Raw genomic sequence first — 17,845 nt, forward strand, 5'->3', positions numbered from 1 at the left:
GTGAAGCTACAGTACATAGTGTATATGATATGTAGATGCTAGGACACAGCTCTGCCCTCAGCATGTCTTTCCTATACTTATAAGAGAACACATATGACTGGTGTCGGTATTATCATATGTTGTGCCTGTGAATACAGCAGTGACGAGCAGATCTCAGTGTGGTGAAGCTATAGTACATAGTGCATATGATATGTAGATGCTAGGACACAGCTCTGCCCTCAGCATGTCTTTCCTATACTTATAAGAGAACACATATGACTGGTGTCGGTATGATCATATATTGTGCCTGTGAATACAGCAGTGATATGTAGATTCGCTTTCTGAGCAGATCTCAGTGTGGTGAAGCTATAGTACATAGTGTATATGATATGTAGATGCTAGGACACAGCTCTGCCCTCACCATGTCTAGACCTGTCAATCAAGGGGAAGGGGGCGTGCGCAAAGCACAGGGGGTGTTACACAGCAGTGCTCAGAGGATTCAGCCCCGCCTCCTGGTGCTCCAATTGTTCATTTGCATATGAATAAAAACACTGATTTCTCTGCAGATATTTATTGTACAGACAAAAGAAAGGTATAGTTTTAATCAGCACGATGAGCCCTAGCAGCCAGTATGTCTGGTTTATTAGGGTTAATTGTGGTGACAGAGCCGCTTTCCCTAGGAGTAGTGACAGGGTCTGAGACTACTGGTTGCTTCCCAAATGAACGAACCAGCGTCTCCCTGGGAACAACAAAGTATAAAGGGAAGTACACTTATCTTCAATAGAAAATGGATGAGCAGGAACTCAGATGAGGAGCACACGCCAGCTCTTCCAACTGCAGGCAGAGAATATCAACCGCATGGTATGAAGTGTGAGTCCAGACTAAATAGAGGAGCAGTAATGACCACAAGCTGCACCTGAGACAAGAGATGTGATCATTACCAACAACACTGCAACAAGTGAAAACAGGCTGTCAGATGACCTAACGTGCAGCCGCCAGTCTCTCAGATCTTCTAACTCTGTCATGGGAAAGGACCGTGACAAGTGGGGAGGAGCGCGCGGCGTACGGATTAGTGGGGAGGAGCGCGCGGCGTACGGAGCAGTGGGGAGGAGCGCGCGGAGTATGGATTAGTGGGGAGGAGCGCGTGGCGTACGGATTAGTGGGGAGGAGCGCGCGGCGTGCGGATTAGTGGGGAGGAGCGCGCGGCGTACGGATTAGTGGGGAGGAGCGCGCGGCGTACGGATTAGTGGGGAGGAGCGTGCGGCGTATGGAGCAGTGGGGAGGAGCGCGCGGTGTACGGAGCAGTGGGGAGGAGCGCGCGGCGTACGGAGCAGTGGGGAGGAGCGCGCGGCGTACGGAGCAGTGGGGAGGAGCGCGCGGCGTACGGAGCAGTGGGGAGAACCGTGCGGCATACATGGAGAATACTCCCTTGCCATATACTGACCAGTGAAAGGGACTCGTGGACCTACACAGAATGTCCCTGTAATCAGCATGGTGGTGCTGTATACAGTGAGCGCAGGTGGGGGCGTCCCGGGGGGTCTCCGCTGATTAGACTGTGACATGGCGTCAGGTGTCTGATATAATGACGCTGTGTGCTGGGATGTGCGATGACTGTCAGTATGTGGATGAGACCCCCGGGGAGGCGTCCTCGCACCAAGTGATGGAACATAAGTACTTTACCCAGTGGACACTTACCGCACAGTACAGCCGCCAATCAGTGCAGGGGGGTATGAGGAGCATCTATAAAGACCCGGGCAGGCGTGGGGGGCTGTCAGGGAGCCATGAGCATAGCATATACTCCTCCAGTGCAGGGGAAATAACTGGAGGCAGAGTGTAAGAGGGGCAGTAATTAGGGGGTTAATTGCAGAGTCTCGAGGCAGTAACTGTGCTTGTTATAGGCAGTAGTTCCAGTGAGCGCAGCATGTTGGGAGCAGTAGTTGTGTAGGGACATGTGAGGGGCAGTAATTAGGGGGTTAATAGTATCTGGAGGGGGCCAGTTCTCGGTGAGGGGCAGTAGCCCACAGAACGCCTTATCTCAGGAGGGGCTTCTAGTGGTCCTCTTTACTAGGTGAGCAGAAGGTCGTATCGGGGGAGTAGTTGCGGAGGATAGGAGTCTTGCTGCTGATAGAGAGGGGAAGGAACGAAATGCTGGACGAGCCGTGGATCCGGACGGTGCAGAGGCTCTTCTACCCCATCATGTGTGTGTTTGGGATGCCAGGTGAGTTCCTGGCGCTCATTTTCCGTAGCCTCTGCGCCTGTTTTACAGTCTCATTTTTAAGTCTCATTACAAATGATTTTGCGCCTATTTTGAGTTTTTAGACAAATTTAGACAGTTTTCAACCTTTTGCAACTTTTTTATGACCTGTTTATGTAGGTGCGTTTTTTTTTTTTTTGTGCCAGAATTAGGCCTCATGCACACGAACGTATTTTCTTTCCGCATCCATTCCGTTTTTTTTTTTTGTGTGTGGACTGTATGCAGAACCATTCATTTCAATAGGTCCACAAAAAAAAAACAGAAGTTACTCCGTGGGCATTCCGTTTCCGCTTGTCCGTATTTCCGTTCCGCAAAAAAATAGAACCTGTCCTATTATTGTCCGCATTACGGACAAGGATAGGACTGTTCTATTAGGGGCCGGCTGTTTCAGTCCGCAAAATACGGAATACACACGGACGTCATCCGTATTTTTTGCGGACCGCCAAATACATAGTCGTGTGCATGAGGCCTTAGGCGCATAAACGGTATTATTTCTACTCCACTCCTGACCGGGCTGATTTTTCCCGTCTCATTTGAGGCGAACTTGGGCAATTGTTTTACATTGAAAGAGACGGAGATCCGACTTTTGTCCAGCAATTTTTTAATGCACAAACCAATGAGACAAGTCTTAGTGAATATAAACTTTTCCTACTTAACCACTTCCTGACCGCCCATATAAATGTCCTATGGGTGGATGTTTATCTCTAAATGGACGTTCTGGAACATCCATTCGGAGATGGCAGCTGCACGCTAACCGTTCATGACGGATCCGTCTTGGCTATGTTACAGATAATACAAACGGATCCGTTTATGAAGCATGCGTGTGGTCATATTATTGTAACTGATCCGTTTTTACAGATCCATGACGGATCTGCCGAAAACGTGAGTGTGAAAGTAGCCTAAAAAAAAAAAAAGGAATTTTTGTCACCTTACATCACAAAAAGTGCAGCACAAAGTGATCAAAAAGGCGTATGTCCCACAAAATAGTACCAATAAAACAGTCACCTATAGCTCTCAGAACATGGAGACATTAAAACATCATTTTTTGTTTCAAAAATGCTATTATTGTGTTAAAGTGAAATAAATTTAAAAAAAGTTGACATGTTCGGTATCGCCGCGTCCGTAACAACCAGCCAACCAGCGCTATAAAACTATCAGATGACCTAACCACTCACATGAACACCGTAATAAAAATAAAAATAATGCCAAAGCCATCTTTTTGTCACCTAACATCACATAAAGTGCAACACCAAGCAATCAGAAAGGCGTATGCCCCCCAAAATAATACCAATCAAACCGTCACCTCATCCCGAAAAAAATGAGACCCTAACGAAGGCTACTTTCACACTCGCGTTTGGTGCAGATAAAACATCATTTTTTTGGTTTCAAAAATGGTATTATGGTGTAAAACTTAAATAAAGTATACATATTAGGTATTGCCGTGTCCGTAACGACCTGCTGTATAAAAATCACATGACCCAACCCCTCAGGTGAACACTGTAAAAATAAATAATAAAAACTGTGCTAAAACAACCAATTTTTTGGTCACCTTGCCCCATAAAGTCTAATAAATGATCATATGTACCCAAAAATGGTACCAATAAAAACGTCAACTCTTCCTGCAGTAATGAGCCCCTACAAAAGACAATTGGCAGAAAAATAAAAAAAATATGGCGTTCAGAAAATGGAGACAATTTTTTTTTCAAAAATGCTTTATTATGTAAAACTGAAATAAACTAAGAAAGTAGACATTTTTGATGTCATTGCATCAATCTGCTCTATAAAAATAGCGCATGATCTACCCTGTCAGATGAATGTTATAAAAAGCAGTGCCAACACATTTTTGGGTTACCTTGCCTCACAAAAAACTTAATATAGAGTAATTCAAACAAAATAGTACTAATAAAACTGGCACCTTATACCCTAATTTCCAAAATGGGGTCACTTCTTGGGAGTTTCTACTGTAAGGGTGCATCAGGGGGGCTTCAAATGGGACATGGCGCCTAAAAACCATATGACATTCCTTTCCTTCTGCGCCCTGTCGTGTGCCCGTACATCATTTTGCGACCACATATGGGGTGTTTATGTAAACTGCAGAATCGGGGTAATAAATGTTGAGTTTTGTTTGGCTGTTAACCCTCGATGTGTTAAAAAAAAAATGGATTAAATTAGAAAATCTGCCCAAAAATTGAAATTTAGAAATGTAATATCAATTTTCCTTTAATTCTTGTGGAGCACCTAAAGGGTTAACAAAGTTTGTAAAATCAGTTTTGAGTAACTTGAGGGGTGTAGTTTCTACAATGGGGTCATTTATGGGGGGGTTTCCACTGTGTAAACCCCATAAAGTGACTTCAGACCTGAACTGGTCCTTAAAAAGTGGGTTTTGGAAATTTTCTTAAAAATTTTAAGAATTGCTTCTAAACTTCTAAGCCTTCTAACGTCCTAAAAAAATAAAATGGCATTTCCAAAATGATGCCAACATAAAGTAGACATATGGGGAATGTTCAGTCATGAATATTTTATGAGGAATCACTTTCTGTTTTAAAAGCAGAGAAATTGAAATTTTTAAAATTGCAAATTTTTCAAAATTTTTGGTAAATTTGGGATTTTTTTCATAAATAAAGGTGAAATATATAACGACTCAAATTTATGACTATCATGAAGTACAATGTGTCACGAGAAAACAGTCTCAGAATGGCTTGGATAAGTAGAAGCGTTCCAAAGTTATTACCACATAAAATAACACGTCAGATTTGCAAAAAATTAGGCCTGGTCAGGAAGTGGTTAAAAAAATAAAATGTATTAAGGGATCTTAAATTATAGGCAGGTTACAAAGACAAATGTGCCCTGATCACTATGGCGGTGGAGGCCACAAACCCTCCAGTTCTGCTCCTCTAAGCTCCTCCGTGTTCCTGTTTAAGGACTCCCTCTCATGGCCGTTGCTCGGCTGTTTCGTGCATTGGAGACAGAAATTTGCGGTCCCCAATGCTCAGGCACCATCCACGTGGCTGCCGCGACAGATTTTTCCCAGGTTCCTGTCGGCCTCGTCCAAGTGAATGGAACTGGTTTTAGTCGCTGAATTTTCTGCAACGCAATCTGCAGCGTGTGAAGGCGTTCTAGGAGGTCCAACGCTCTTCTGGCAGGTCTCCTATCGACCTGGGGGCAGCACCCTGGTACTATGGTGTTGACAGGTGGCACTGTCCTGAGCGTCGGCCACTTGTGGGCGTCGATGGTCCCATCTCGTTCCTGTTCAGTATGGTGGGGGTTAATTGCCTCTTGCTCTGTGTGTGGTCTTGGGGTTAAGGCCTCTTTGTGAGTGCACCTCCGATAACATGGAGTAGGTCATGCCCATAAAACGGAACTCTTAATATCAATTTTGAATAAAAAAAAAACAATCAAAAACAACCCCAAAAAGTGCAGATGTGATTAACCCCTTCTACCCTGAGCCAGTTTTTTTACCCTCCTGCCCAGGCGGCCTTTTGGAAATCTGACATGTGTCACATTATGTGCGAATAGCTTTGGAACGCTTTTATTTATCCAAGCCATTCTGCGACATTGTACTTCATGGCGGTGGTAAATTTGAGTCGATATATTTCACCTTTATCTATATAAAAAATAACAAATTTACCCAAAATTGTCTGCTTTATGTTGGCATCATTTTGTAAATATACATTTTTACATTTTTAGAAGGCTTAGAATTTTAGAAGCAATTTAAAAAAATTCCAAGATAATTTTGAAAACCACTTTTTTTAAGCACCAATTCAGTTAAAAAGGGGTTTTACGGAATTGAAACCACCCATAACTACACCCCTAAAACTGATGTTACAAACGGTGTTAACCCTTGAGGTGTTCCACAAGAATTAAAGGAAAATGGAGGCGAAAAGGTCAAAATTTCTATATTTGTGTGCAGATTTTTCATGTTAATCATTTTTAACAGCAAAATAAAACCTCAATATACATTACTCTGCAGTTTACAGAAACACCCCATATGCGGTGGTAAGCTGCTGTACGGGCACACGGCAGGGCGCAGAAGGGAAGGAGCAACATATGGATTTTGGAGGCAGATTTAGCTAAAATGGTTTTTGGGCACCGTTTTGAGACCCTGACGTTCCCCTACAGTGGAAACCCTCACAAAGTGACCCCATTTTGGAAACTACACCCCTCAAAGAATTTATTAAGGGGTGTAATGAGCACTTTGACCCCATAAGTGTTTTCCAGAATTTGGAAACATTTGGCTGTGAAAGTGAAAAGTTTAATTTCTTCCAATAAAATGTTGCTTTAGCCCCAAATTTTTCATTTTCACAAGGAGAAAAAGCCCCCGATAATTTGTTACGCACTTTCTCCTGAATGTGGTGGTAAACTGCTGTAGGGGCACATGGCAGGACTTGGTTTACGGGTGCCATTGGTTTTTATTTTTTGAGCTATTGTCTTATGTGAGGGATCATTTTTTGCGGGATGAGGTGACGTTTACATTATTACTATTTTGGGGGTATGACTTTTTGATCACTCGATATTACGCATTTTGTAAGACGAGGTAACAAAGAAATGACTGTTCTGGCACAGTTTTTATTTATTTATTTTTACAGCGTTCATATCATGTGACATTTTTGTAGAGCAGGTTGTTACAGACGCGGCGATACCCAATATGTCTTTTGTTTATATTTTTTTGTTACGTTTTACACAGTAAAACAGTTGCCATGTTCTGAGAGCCATATTTTTTATTTTTTGATTAATTGTCTTGGTTAGGGTCTAATTTTTTCTAGGATAAGATGATGGTTTGATTGGTACCAATTTTGGGTATATATGACTTTTTTAACGCTTGGTATTGCACTTTTTGTGAGGCAAGGTGACCAGAAAATGGCTGTTTTGGCACTGTTTTTATTTTTTTACGGTGTTCACCTGACAGGGTGGATCATGCGATATTTTTATAGAGCTGGTCATTACGGACGTGGCGATACCTAATGTTTTTCCTATTTTTTTCAACTTCATTTTGGGAAAAGGACACTTATTTTTTTGTTTTACTTAAAACTTAAAAATTTTAATACATAGTAACATAGTACATAAGGCCGAAAAAAGACATCAGTCCATCCAGTTCGGCCTGTCATCCTGCAAGTTGATCCAGAGGAAGGCAAAAAAAAAACACCTGTGAGGTAGAAGCTAATTTTCCTCACTTTAGGGGAATATAAAATTCCTTCCCGACTCCAATCAGGCAATAAGAATACTCCCTGGATCAGCGACCCCTCTGTAGTAGCTATAGCCTGTAATATTATTACGCTCCAGAAATACATCCAGGCCCCTCTTGAATTCCTGTATTGTACTCACCATCACCACCTCCTCAGGCAGAGAGCTCCATAGTCTCACTGCTCTTACCGTAAAGAATCCTCTTCTATGTCTGTGTACAAACCTTCTTTCCTCCAGACGCAGAGGATGTCCCCTCATCACAGTCACAGTCCTGGGGATAAATAGATGATGGGAGTGATCTCTGTACTGACCCCTGATATATTTATACATAGTAATTAGATCTCCCCTCAGTCGTCTTTTTTCTAAAGTGAATAACCCTAATGCTGATAATCTTTCAGGGTACTGTAGTTGCCCCATTCCAGTTATTACTTTAGTTGCCCTCCTCTGGACCCTCTCCAGCTCTGCTATGTCTGCCTTGTTCACAGGAGCCCAGAACTGTACACAGTACTCCATGTGCGGTCTGACTAGTGATGTGTAAAGTGGTAGGACTATGTTCTTATCACCGGCATCTATGCCCCTTCTGATGCAACCCATTATCTTATTGGCCTTGGCAGCAGCTGCCTGACACTGGTTCTTGCAGCTTAGGTTACTTTCACACTTGCGGCAGTGTGATCGGCAAGCAGTTCCGTCATCGGCACTGCCCACTGGATCCGCCGATCTGGATGTGACTAAAAGCATTTGTGAGACGCATCCGGATGCTGATCCATCTCACAAATGCATTGCAAGAACGGATCCGTCTTGTATCTTTTCTCACATTTTTACCGGTCTGCGCATGCGCAGACCGGAGGGACGGATCCGGCATTCCGGTATTTTGAATGCTGGATCGGGCACTAATACATTTCTATGGGGGAAAAATGCCGGATCCTGCATTCTGGCAAGTCTTCAGTTTTTTTGGCTTGAGATAAAACCGTAGCATGCTGCGGTTTTATCTTTTGCCTGATCAGTCAAAATAACTGAACTGAAGACATCCTGATGCATCCTGAACGGATTACTCTCCATTCAGAATGCATGGGGATATGCCTGATCAGTTCTTTTCCAGTATAGAGCCCATAGGACGGAACTCAGCGCCGGAAAAGAAAACCGCTAGTGTGAAAGTGCCCTAAGTTTGCTGTTTATTAAAATTCCTAGATCCTTTTCCATGTCAGTGTTAGGGCTCTTTCACACCTGCGTTCTTTTCTTCCGGCATAGAGTTCCGTCGTCGGGGCTCTATGCCGGAAGAATCCTGATCAGGATTATCCCCATGCATTCTGAATGGAGTGAAATCCGTTCAGGATGCATCAGGATGTCTTCAGTTCCGGAACGGAACGTTTTTTGGCCGGAGAAAATACCGCAGCATGCTGCGCTTTTTGCTCCGGCCAAAAATCCTGAAGACTTGCCGCAAGGCCGGATCCGGAATTAATGCTCATTGAAAGGCATTGATCCGGATCCGGCCTTAAGCTAAACGTCGTTTCGGCGCATTGCCGGATCCGACGTTTAGCTTTTTCTGAATGGTTACCATGGCTGCCGGGACGCTAAAGTCCTGGCAGCCATGGTAAAGTGGAGCGGGGAGCGGGGGAGCAGCATACTTACCGTCCGTGCGGCTCCCGGGGCGCTCCAGAGTGACGTCAGGGCGCCCCACACGCATGGATGACGTGATCGCATGGCACGTCATCCATGTGCATGGGGCGCTCTGACGTCATTCTGGAGCGCCCCGGGAGCCGCACGGACTGTAAGTATGCCGCTCCCCCGCTTCCCGCTCCTACTATGGCAACCAGGACTTTAATAGCGTCCTGGCTGCCATAGTAACACTGAACGCATTTTGAAGACGGATCCGTCTTCAAATGCTTTCAGTTCACTTGCGTTTTTCCGGATCCGGTGTGTAATTCCGGCAAGTGGAGTACACGCCGGATCCGGACAACGCAAGTGTGAAAGAGGCCTTACCGAGTGTTTTACCATTTAGTATGTACGGGTGACTTGCATTATTCTTTCCCATGTGCATAACCTTACATTTGTCAGTGTTAAACCTCATCTGCCACTTATCTGCCCAAGCCTCCAATCTATCCAGATCCCTCTGTAGTAGTATACTGTCCTCTGTAGTATATATACAGTATACTGTCCTCTGTAGTATATACACAGTATACTGTCCTCTGTAGTATATATACAGTATACTGTCCTCTGTAGTATATATACAGTATACTGTCCTCTGTAGTATATACACAGTATACTGTCCTCTGTAGTATATATACAGTATACTGTCCTCTGTAGTGTATATACAGTATACTGTCCTCTGTAGTGTATATACAGTATACTGTCCTCTGTAGTATATACACAGTATACTGTCCTCTGTAGTATATATACAGTATACTGTCCTCTGTAGTATATATACAGTATACTGTCCTCTGTAGTGTATATACAGTATACTGTCCTCTGTAGTATATATATACAGTATACTGTCCTCTGTAGTATATATACAGTATACTGTCCTCTGTAGTGTATATATATACAGTATACTGTCCTCTGTAGTATATATACAGTATACTGTCCTCTGTAGTATATATATACAGTATACTGTCCTCTGTAGTATATGTACTACAGTATACTGTCCTCTGTAGTATATATACAGTATACTGTCCTCTGTAGTATATATACAGTATACTGTCCTCTGTAGTATATATACAGTATACTGTCCTCTGTAGTGTATATACAGTATACTGTCCTCTGTAGTATATGTACAGTATACTGTCCTCTGTAGTATATATACAGTATACTGTCCTCTGTAGTGTATATACAGTATACTGTCCTCTGTAGTATATATACAGTATACTGTCCTCTGTAGTATATGTACAGTATACTGTCCTCTGTAGTATATATACAGTATACTGTCCTCTGTAGTATATGTACAGTATACTGTCCTCTGTAGTATATGTACAGTATACTGTCCTCTGTAGTATATATACAGTATACTGTCCTCTGTAGTATATATACAGTATACTGTCCTCTGTAGTATATATACAGTATACTGTCCTCTGTAGTATGTATATATACAGTATATTGTCCTCTTTAGTGTCAATTACTTTCCACAGTTTAGTGTCATCTGCGAAAATTGATACTTTACTGTGCAAGCCTTCTACAAGATCATTAATAAATATATTGAAGAGAACAGGGCCCAATACTGACCCCTGAGGTACCCCACTAGTGACAGTGACCCCTCCAGTACTGACCCCTGAGGTACCCCACTAGTGACAGTGACCCCTCCAGTACTGACCCCTGAGGTACCCCACTAGTGACAGTGACTCCTCCAGTACTGACCCCTGAGGTACCCCACTAGTGACAGTGACCCCTCCAGTACTGACCCCTGAGGTACCCCACTAGTGACAGTGACCTCTCCAGTACTGACCCCTGAGGTACTCCACTAGTGACAGTGACCCAATCTGAGTGTGTACCGTTAATAACCACCCTCTGTTTTCTATCACTGAGCCAGTTACTTACCCACATACAGACGTTTTCTCCCAGTCCGAGCATTCTCATTTTATATACTAACCTTTTATGTGGTACAGTGTCAAATGCTTTGGAGAAGTCCAGATACACGACATCCATTGATTCGCCGCTGTCAAGTCTAGAACTTACCTCCTCATAGAAACGGATTAAATTAGTCTGACATGACCGATCCCTCAGGAAGCCATGCTGATATGGCGTTATTTGCTTATTTCCGTTAAGATGCTCTAACATAGCATCTCTCAGAAAACCTTCAAACAGTTTACCCCCAGCAGATGTTAAACTGACCGGCCTATAGTTTCCAGGCTCTGTTTTTGGACCCTTTTTGAATATTGGCACCACATTTGCCATGCGCCAATCCTGTGGGACATTCCCTGTCAGTATAGAGTCTGCAAATATCAGAAATAAGGGTCTGGCTATGACATTACTTAATTCCCTTAGGATACGGGGGTGTATGCCATCTGGTCCTGGCAATTTGTCTATTTTAATCTTTTTAAGTCGCTGTTGTCCTTCTTCCTGGGTCAGACAGGACACTTTTAATGGGGAATTTATTTCAACATTCAGCATTTCATCTGACAGTTTATTTTCCTCAGTGAATACATTGGAGAAAAAAATATTTAACAGCTTTGCTTTCTCCTCATTACTCTTTAAAGGGCCGACACCTTCAGATTTATACTTTTTAACATTTATATAATTGAAGAACATTTTAGGGTTAGTTTTACTCTCTTTGGCAATTAATCTCTCGGTCTCTAGTTTGGCCGCTTTTATTAGTTTTTTACATGTTCTATTTTTTTCCTTATAGTTTTTCACTGCTTCCGCGCTCCCCTCCTGTTTTAGTGATTTAAATGCTTTCTGTTTGTCATTTATTGCTTTCTTTACAGTTCTGTTTATCCACTTTTTTTTTTTTTTTTTTTTGTTCCTTAAAGGGGTTGGCCACTGTGCATGTATTTTCTACTACTGTGTGGGAGGCAGGAAAAAAGTACTTTTCCTATTATATGTCTTTAAGTAGATCTGCCTGTTTTTTCTACAATCTGATGACGCGCCCCCTGAGCCCCGCTCTGCCGTGCAGCCAGTCCGTCCATGGCTGCACGCGACATGGAGGAGCTTCATCCATGCCTGCAGAGTAAATGCGCATGCGCTGCTTTTCCTCATCCTTGCAGCGCATGCCCAGTCTGCCACTGGCGCCCCAGCCTCACGTAACCCTATCCTCCCCATCCGGCACTTCTACTGTGTCCAGGGTCGGTGCCTGGAGCTGACACATTACCGGTAGGGATGTCCCGATACCAGTATCGGTATTGGGACCTATACTGGACATTTGCAGAGTACTTGTACTCGTGCAAATGTCCCCGATACCACTGCCGATACCTGCTAGCCACTTACGGCGGCGCTCTCAGCAGTTTGGCGTGGGGGAAGGAATTATGTGACTCGCATTCCTGGCCCCCGACCTCTGAGAGGACGCTGTGATCCGCGCAATTAACCCCTCAGGTGTGGCACTTGAGGGGTTTATTGCACGGATCACAGCGTCCTGTCAGAGGTCGGGTGCTGGTACTGTTCTTCAGTCTCTGCATTGGTGGCAGTAGGCAGTGCGCCCCCCCTCTCTCCCCCCCAGTATTAATCATTGATGGCAATGGCCACAGGGTCTGCCCCCCTCCCCCCCAGTATTAATCATTGGTGGCAGTGGCCACAGGGTCCCCCCCCCCCATCATTGGTGGCAGTGGGCAGTTCTGATCGGAGTCCCAGCAGTGTAATGCTAGGGCTCCGATAGGTTACCATGGCAGCCAGAACGCTACTGAAGTCCTGGCTGCCATGGTATGTTAGTGAGCAGCATTATACTCTCGTGCGCCGTGGCCGCCGGGCGCTCCATCTTCTCATAGTTCTGTGCGGCACATTGCTAATGCTATAAGCTGCCACCAATGATGGGGGAGGAGGGAGACCCTGTGGCCACTGCCACCAATGATTAATACTGGGGGGTGGGGGGGGGTTGAGTTACCAGAGAGGGCTGATAAGAGTGAGAGGCTGGGGGCTACATGAGAGGCTGGGGGCTACATGAGAGGCTGGGGGCTACATGAGAGGCTGGGGGCGGGCTGATGAGAGGCTGGGGGGCACATGAGAGGTGGGGGGCTACATGAGAGGCTGGGAGCTACATGAGAGGCTGGGGGCTACATGAGAGGCTGGGGGGCACATGAGAGGCTGGGGGCTACATGAGAGGCTGGGGGCGGGCTGATGAGAGGCTGGGGGGCACATGAGAGGTGGGGGGCTACATGAGAGGCTGGGAGCTACATGAGAGGCTGGGGGCTACATGAGAGGCTGGGGGCTACATGAGAGGCTGGGGGCGGGCTGATGAGAGGCTGGGGGCTACATGAGAGGCTGGGGGGCACATGAGAGGTGGGGGGCTACATGAGAGGCTGGGAGCTACATGAGAGGCTGGGGGCTACATGAGAGGCTGGGGGGCACATGAGAGGTGGGGGCTACATGAGAGGCTGGGGGGGCTGATGAGAGGCTGGGGGGCACATGAGAGGCTGGGGGGCTACATGAGAGGCTGGGGGCTACATATGAGGCTGGGGCTACATGAGAGGCTGGGGGGCTACATGAGAGGCTGGGGGCTACATGAGAGGCTGGGGGCTACATGAGAGGCTGGGGGGCACATGAGAGGTGGGGGCTACATGAGAGGCTGGGGGGGCTGATGAGAGGGCTGGGGGGCACATGAGAGGCTGGGGGGCTACATGAGAGGCTGGGGCTACATGAGAGGCTGGGGGGCTACATGAGGCTGGGGGGCTACATGAGAGGCTGGGGGCTACATGAAGGCTGGGGGGCTACATGAGAGGCTGGGGGGCTACATGAGAGGCTGGGGCTACATGAGAGGCTAGGCTGGGGGCTACATGAGAGGCTGGGGGGCTACATGAGAGGCTGGGGGCTACATGAGAGGCTGGGGGGCTACATGAGGCTGGGGCTACATGAGAGGCTGGGGGGCTGATGAGAGGCTGGGGGGCTACATGAGAGGCTGGGGGGGCTGATGAGAGGGCTGGGGGCTACATGAGAGGCTGGGGGCTACATGAGAGGCTGGGGGGCTGATGAGAGGCTGGGGGCTACATGAGAGGCTGGGGGGGCTGATGAGAGGCTGGGGGCTACATGAGAGGCTGGGGGCTACATGAGAGGCTGGGGGGCTTCATGAGAGGCTGGGGCTACATAAGAGGCTGGGGGGCTACATGATAGGCTGGGGGGCTACATGAGAGGCTGGAGGCTACATGAGAGGCTGGGGGCTACATGAGAGGCTGGGGGGCTACATGAGAGGCTGGGGGCTACATGATAGGCTGGGGGCTGATGAGAGGCTGGGGGCTACATGAGAGGCTGGGGGGCTACATGAGAGGCTGGGGGCTACATGATAGGCTGGGGGCTGATGAGAGGCTGGGGGCTACATGAGAGGCTGGGGGGCTACATGAGAGGCTGGGGGGCTACATGAGAGGCTGGGGGCTACATGAGAGGCTGGGGGGCTACATGAGAGGCTGGGGGCTACATGAGAGGCTGGGGGGCTACATGAGAGGCTGGGGGGCTACATGAGAGGCTGGGGGCTACATGAGAGGCTGGGGGGCTACATGAGAGGCTGGGGGCTACATGAGAGGCTGGGGGGGCTGATGAGAGGCTGGGGGGCACATGAGAGGCTGGGGGGCTACATGAGAGGCTGGGGGGCTACATGAGAGGCTGGGGGCTACATGAGAGGCTGGGGGGGCTGATGAGAGGCTGGGGGCTACATGAGAGGCTGGGGGCTACATGAGAGGCTGGGGGGCTACATGAGAGCTGGGGGCTACATGAGAGGCTGGGGGCTACATGATAGGCTGGGGGCTGATGAGAGGCTGGGGGCGGGCTGATGAGAGGCTGGGGGCTACATGAGAGGCTGGGGGCTACATGAGAGGCTGGGGGGCTACATGAGAGGCTGGGGGCTGATGAGAGGCTGGGGCTCTTATCTGAGGTCAGAGTGGGGGTCATTCACATTGGGGTCTGATCTGAGGTGTCATGAAAAAAATAATTCTTATTGTCCCCCCTCTAAAACCCGGGTGCGTCTTGTAGGGCGAAAAATACGGTAGATACGGGATAGATATTAGACAGATAGAAGATGGATACGGGACAGACAGACAGATGACCCATAGATACATATATGGAACAGGAGGTCTATAGATATGGGACAGATGACGGACGGACGGACACGTTTGTACCGATCACATTATTTTCTGTGACCAGTAATAATCTTTGTTCTGCTGGTAATGGGAGATTCATTACGGAGCACTCACACGACCGCGATTTTCTTCCGCATCCGTTCCGCAATCTTTGTGGACAATGCACGGACCCATTCATTTCTATGGCTCCGCAAAAATGGCAGAATGCTTTTCATTGTCATCCGTGTGCTGTCCGTTCCGTGTGTCCGTTCCGTGTGTCCGTTCCTTTTATTTTAGAACATGTCCTATACTTGGCCGCAAATCGCGGTCCATGGCCCCGTAGAAAGTCATTGGGTCCGTAAAAAACAGATAGCACACAGAAATGCATCTGTATGTCATCCGTTTTTTTTAAAACATTCTAGGAAACCCTATTTGAGTTTTTTTGCGGGCCGTGAAAAACAGATGACACACGGAAGCACCACCCCGTATTATACGGACTTGCGGAATGGAAACGGAAAGATAACTGAAGACATACGGAACACACAGATCCGTTATTTGCGGACCGCAAAACCAACACGGTGGTGTGAATGCTCCCTATGCTGGCCGTGATGAGATGACACCTGAGGCGCTGCGGTTACTCTGGTGTCTCAGTTATTCCCACTGTCATAGCTATCATCCAGCCGTGTCTCAGTTATTCCCACTGTCATAGCCATCATCCAGCCATGTCTCAGTTATTCCCACTGTCATAGCTATCATCCAGCCGTGTCTCAGTTATTCCCACTGTCATAGCTATCATCCAGCCGTGTCTCAGTTATTCCCACTGTCATAGCCATCATCCAGCCGTGTCTCAGTTATTCCCACTGTCATAGCTATCATCCAGCCGTGTCTCAGTTATTCCCACTGTCATAGCTATCATCCAGCCGTGTCTCAGTTATTCCCACTGTCATAGCTATCATCCAGCCGTGTCTCAGTTATTCCCACTGTCATAGCTATCATCCAGCCGTGTCTCAGTTATTCCCACTGTCATAGCTATCATCCAGCCGTGTCTCAGTTATTCCCACTGTCATAGCTATCATCCAGCCGTGTCTCAGTTATTCCCACTGTCATAGCTATCATCCAGCCGTGTCTCAGTTATTCCCACTGTCATAGCTATCATCCAGCCGTGTCTCAGTTATTCCCACTGTCATAGCTATCATCCAGCCGTGTCTCAGTTATTCCCACTGTCATAGCTATCATCCAGCCGTGTCTCAGTTATTCCCACTGTCATAGCTATCATCCAGCCGTGTCTCAGTTATTCCCACTGTCATAGCTATCATCCAGCCGTGTCTCAGTTATTCCCACTGTCATAGCTATCATCCAGCCGTGTCTCAGTTATTCCCACTGTCATAGCTATCATCCAGCCGTGTCTCAGTTATTCCCCCTGTCATAGCTATCATCCAGTGTCTCAGTTATTCCCACTGTCATAGCTATCATCCAGCCGTGTCTCAGTTATTCCCACTGTCATAGCTATCATCCAGCCGTGTCTCAGTTATTCCCACTGTCATAGCTATCATCCAGCCGTGTCTCAGTTATTCCCACTGTCATAGCTATCATCCAGCCGTGTCTCAGTTATTCCCACTGTCATAGCTATCATCCAGCCGTGTCTCAGTTATTCCCACTGTCATAGCTATCATCCAGCCGTGTCTCAGTTATTCCCACTGTCATAGCTATCATCCAGCCGTGTCTCAGTTATTCCCACTGTCATAGCTATCATCCAGCCGTGTCTCAGTTATTCCCACTGTCATAGCTATCATCCAGCCGTGTCTCAGTTATTCCCAGTCATAGCTATCATCCAGCCGTGTCTCAGTTATTCCCACTGTCATAGCTATCATCCAGCCGTGTCTCAGTTATTCCCACTGTCATAGCTATCATCCAGCCGTGTCTCAGTTATTCCCACTGTCATAGCTATCATCCAGCCGTGTCTCAGTTATTCCCACTGTCATAGCTATCATCCAGCCGTGTCTCAGTTATTCCCACTGTCATAGCTATCATCCAGCCGTGTCTCAGTTATTCCCACTGTCATAGCTATCATCCAGCCGTGTCTCAGTTATTCCCACTGTCATAGCTATCATCCAGCCGTGTCTCAGTTATTCCCACTGTCATAGCTATCATCCAGCCGTGTCTCAGTTATTCCCACTGTCATAGCTATCATCCAGCCGTGTCTCAGTTATTCCCACTGTCATAGCTATCATCCAGCCGTGTCTCAGTTATTCCCACTGTCATAGCTATCATCCAGCCGTGTCTCAGTTATTCCCACTGTCATAGCTATCATCCAGCCGTGTCTCAGTTATTCCCACTGTCATAGCTATCATCCAGCCGTGTCTCAGTTATTCCCACTGTCATAGCTATCATCCAGCCGTGTCTCAGTTATTCCCACTGTCATAGCTATCATCCAGCCGTGTCTCAGTTATTCCCACTGTCATAGCTATCATCCAGCCGTGTCTCAGTTATTCCCACTGTCATAGCTATCATCCAGCCGTGTCTCAGTTATTCCCACTGTCATAGCTATCATCCAGCCTGTCTCAGTTATTCCCACTGTCATAGCTATCATCCAGCCGTGTCTCAGTTATTCCCACTGTCATAGCTATCATCCAGCCGTGTCTCAGTTATTCCCACTGTCATAGCTATCATCCAGCCGTGTCTCAGTTATTCCCACTGTCATAGCTATCATCTCAGCAGTATCTCAGTTATTCCAGTGTCATAGCTA

The 17,845-nt window shown here is 46.8% G+C and overlaps 1 protein-coding gene across 1 annotated transcript in view; it reads left to right on the forward strand.

The window, feature by feature from the left end:
* Window positions 1–2,065: 2,065 nt before the first annotated feature.
* Window positions 2,066–17,845, forward strand: part of LOC122933974 (probable G-protein coupled receptor 139) — a 32,938-nt gene continuing 17,158 nt past the window's right edge. Inside the window, exon 1 of the mRNA XM_044289066.1 lies at window positions 2,066–2,197. Coding sequence (XP_044145001.1) covers window positions 2,125–2,197 — 73 coding nt within the window. The 5' untranslated portion in view covers window positions 2,066–2,124. The remainder of the gene's footprint in view (window positions 2,198–17,845) is intronic.

The sequence above is a fragment of the Bufo gargarizans genome, chromosome 4, assembly GCF_014858855.1.
Source record: "Bufo gargarizans isolate SCDJY-AF-19 chromosome 4, ASM1485885v1, whole genome shotgun sequence".
NCBI classification, from domain to species: Eukaryota; Metazoa; Chordata; class Amphibia; order Anura; family Bufonidae; genus Bufo; species Bufo gargarizans.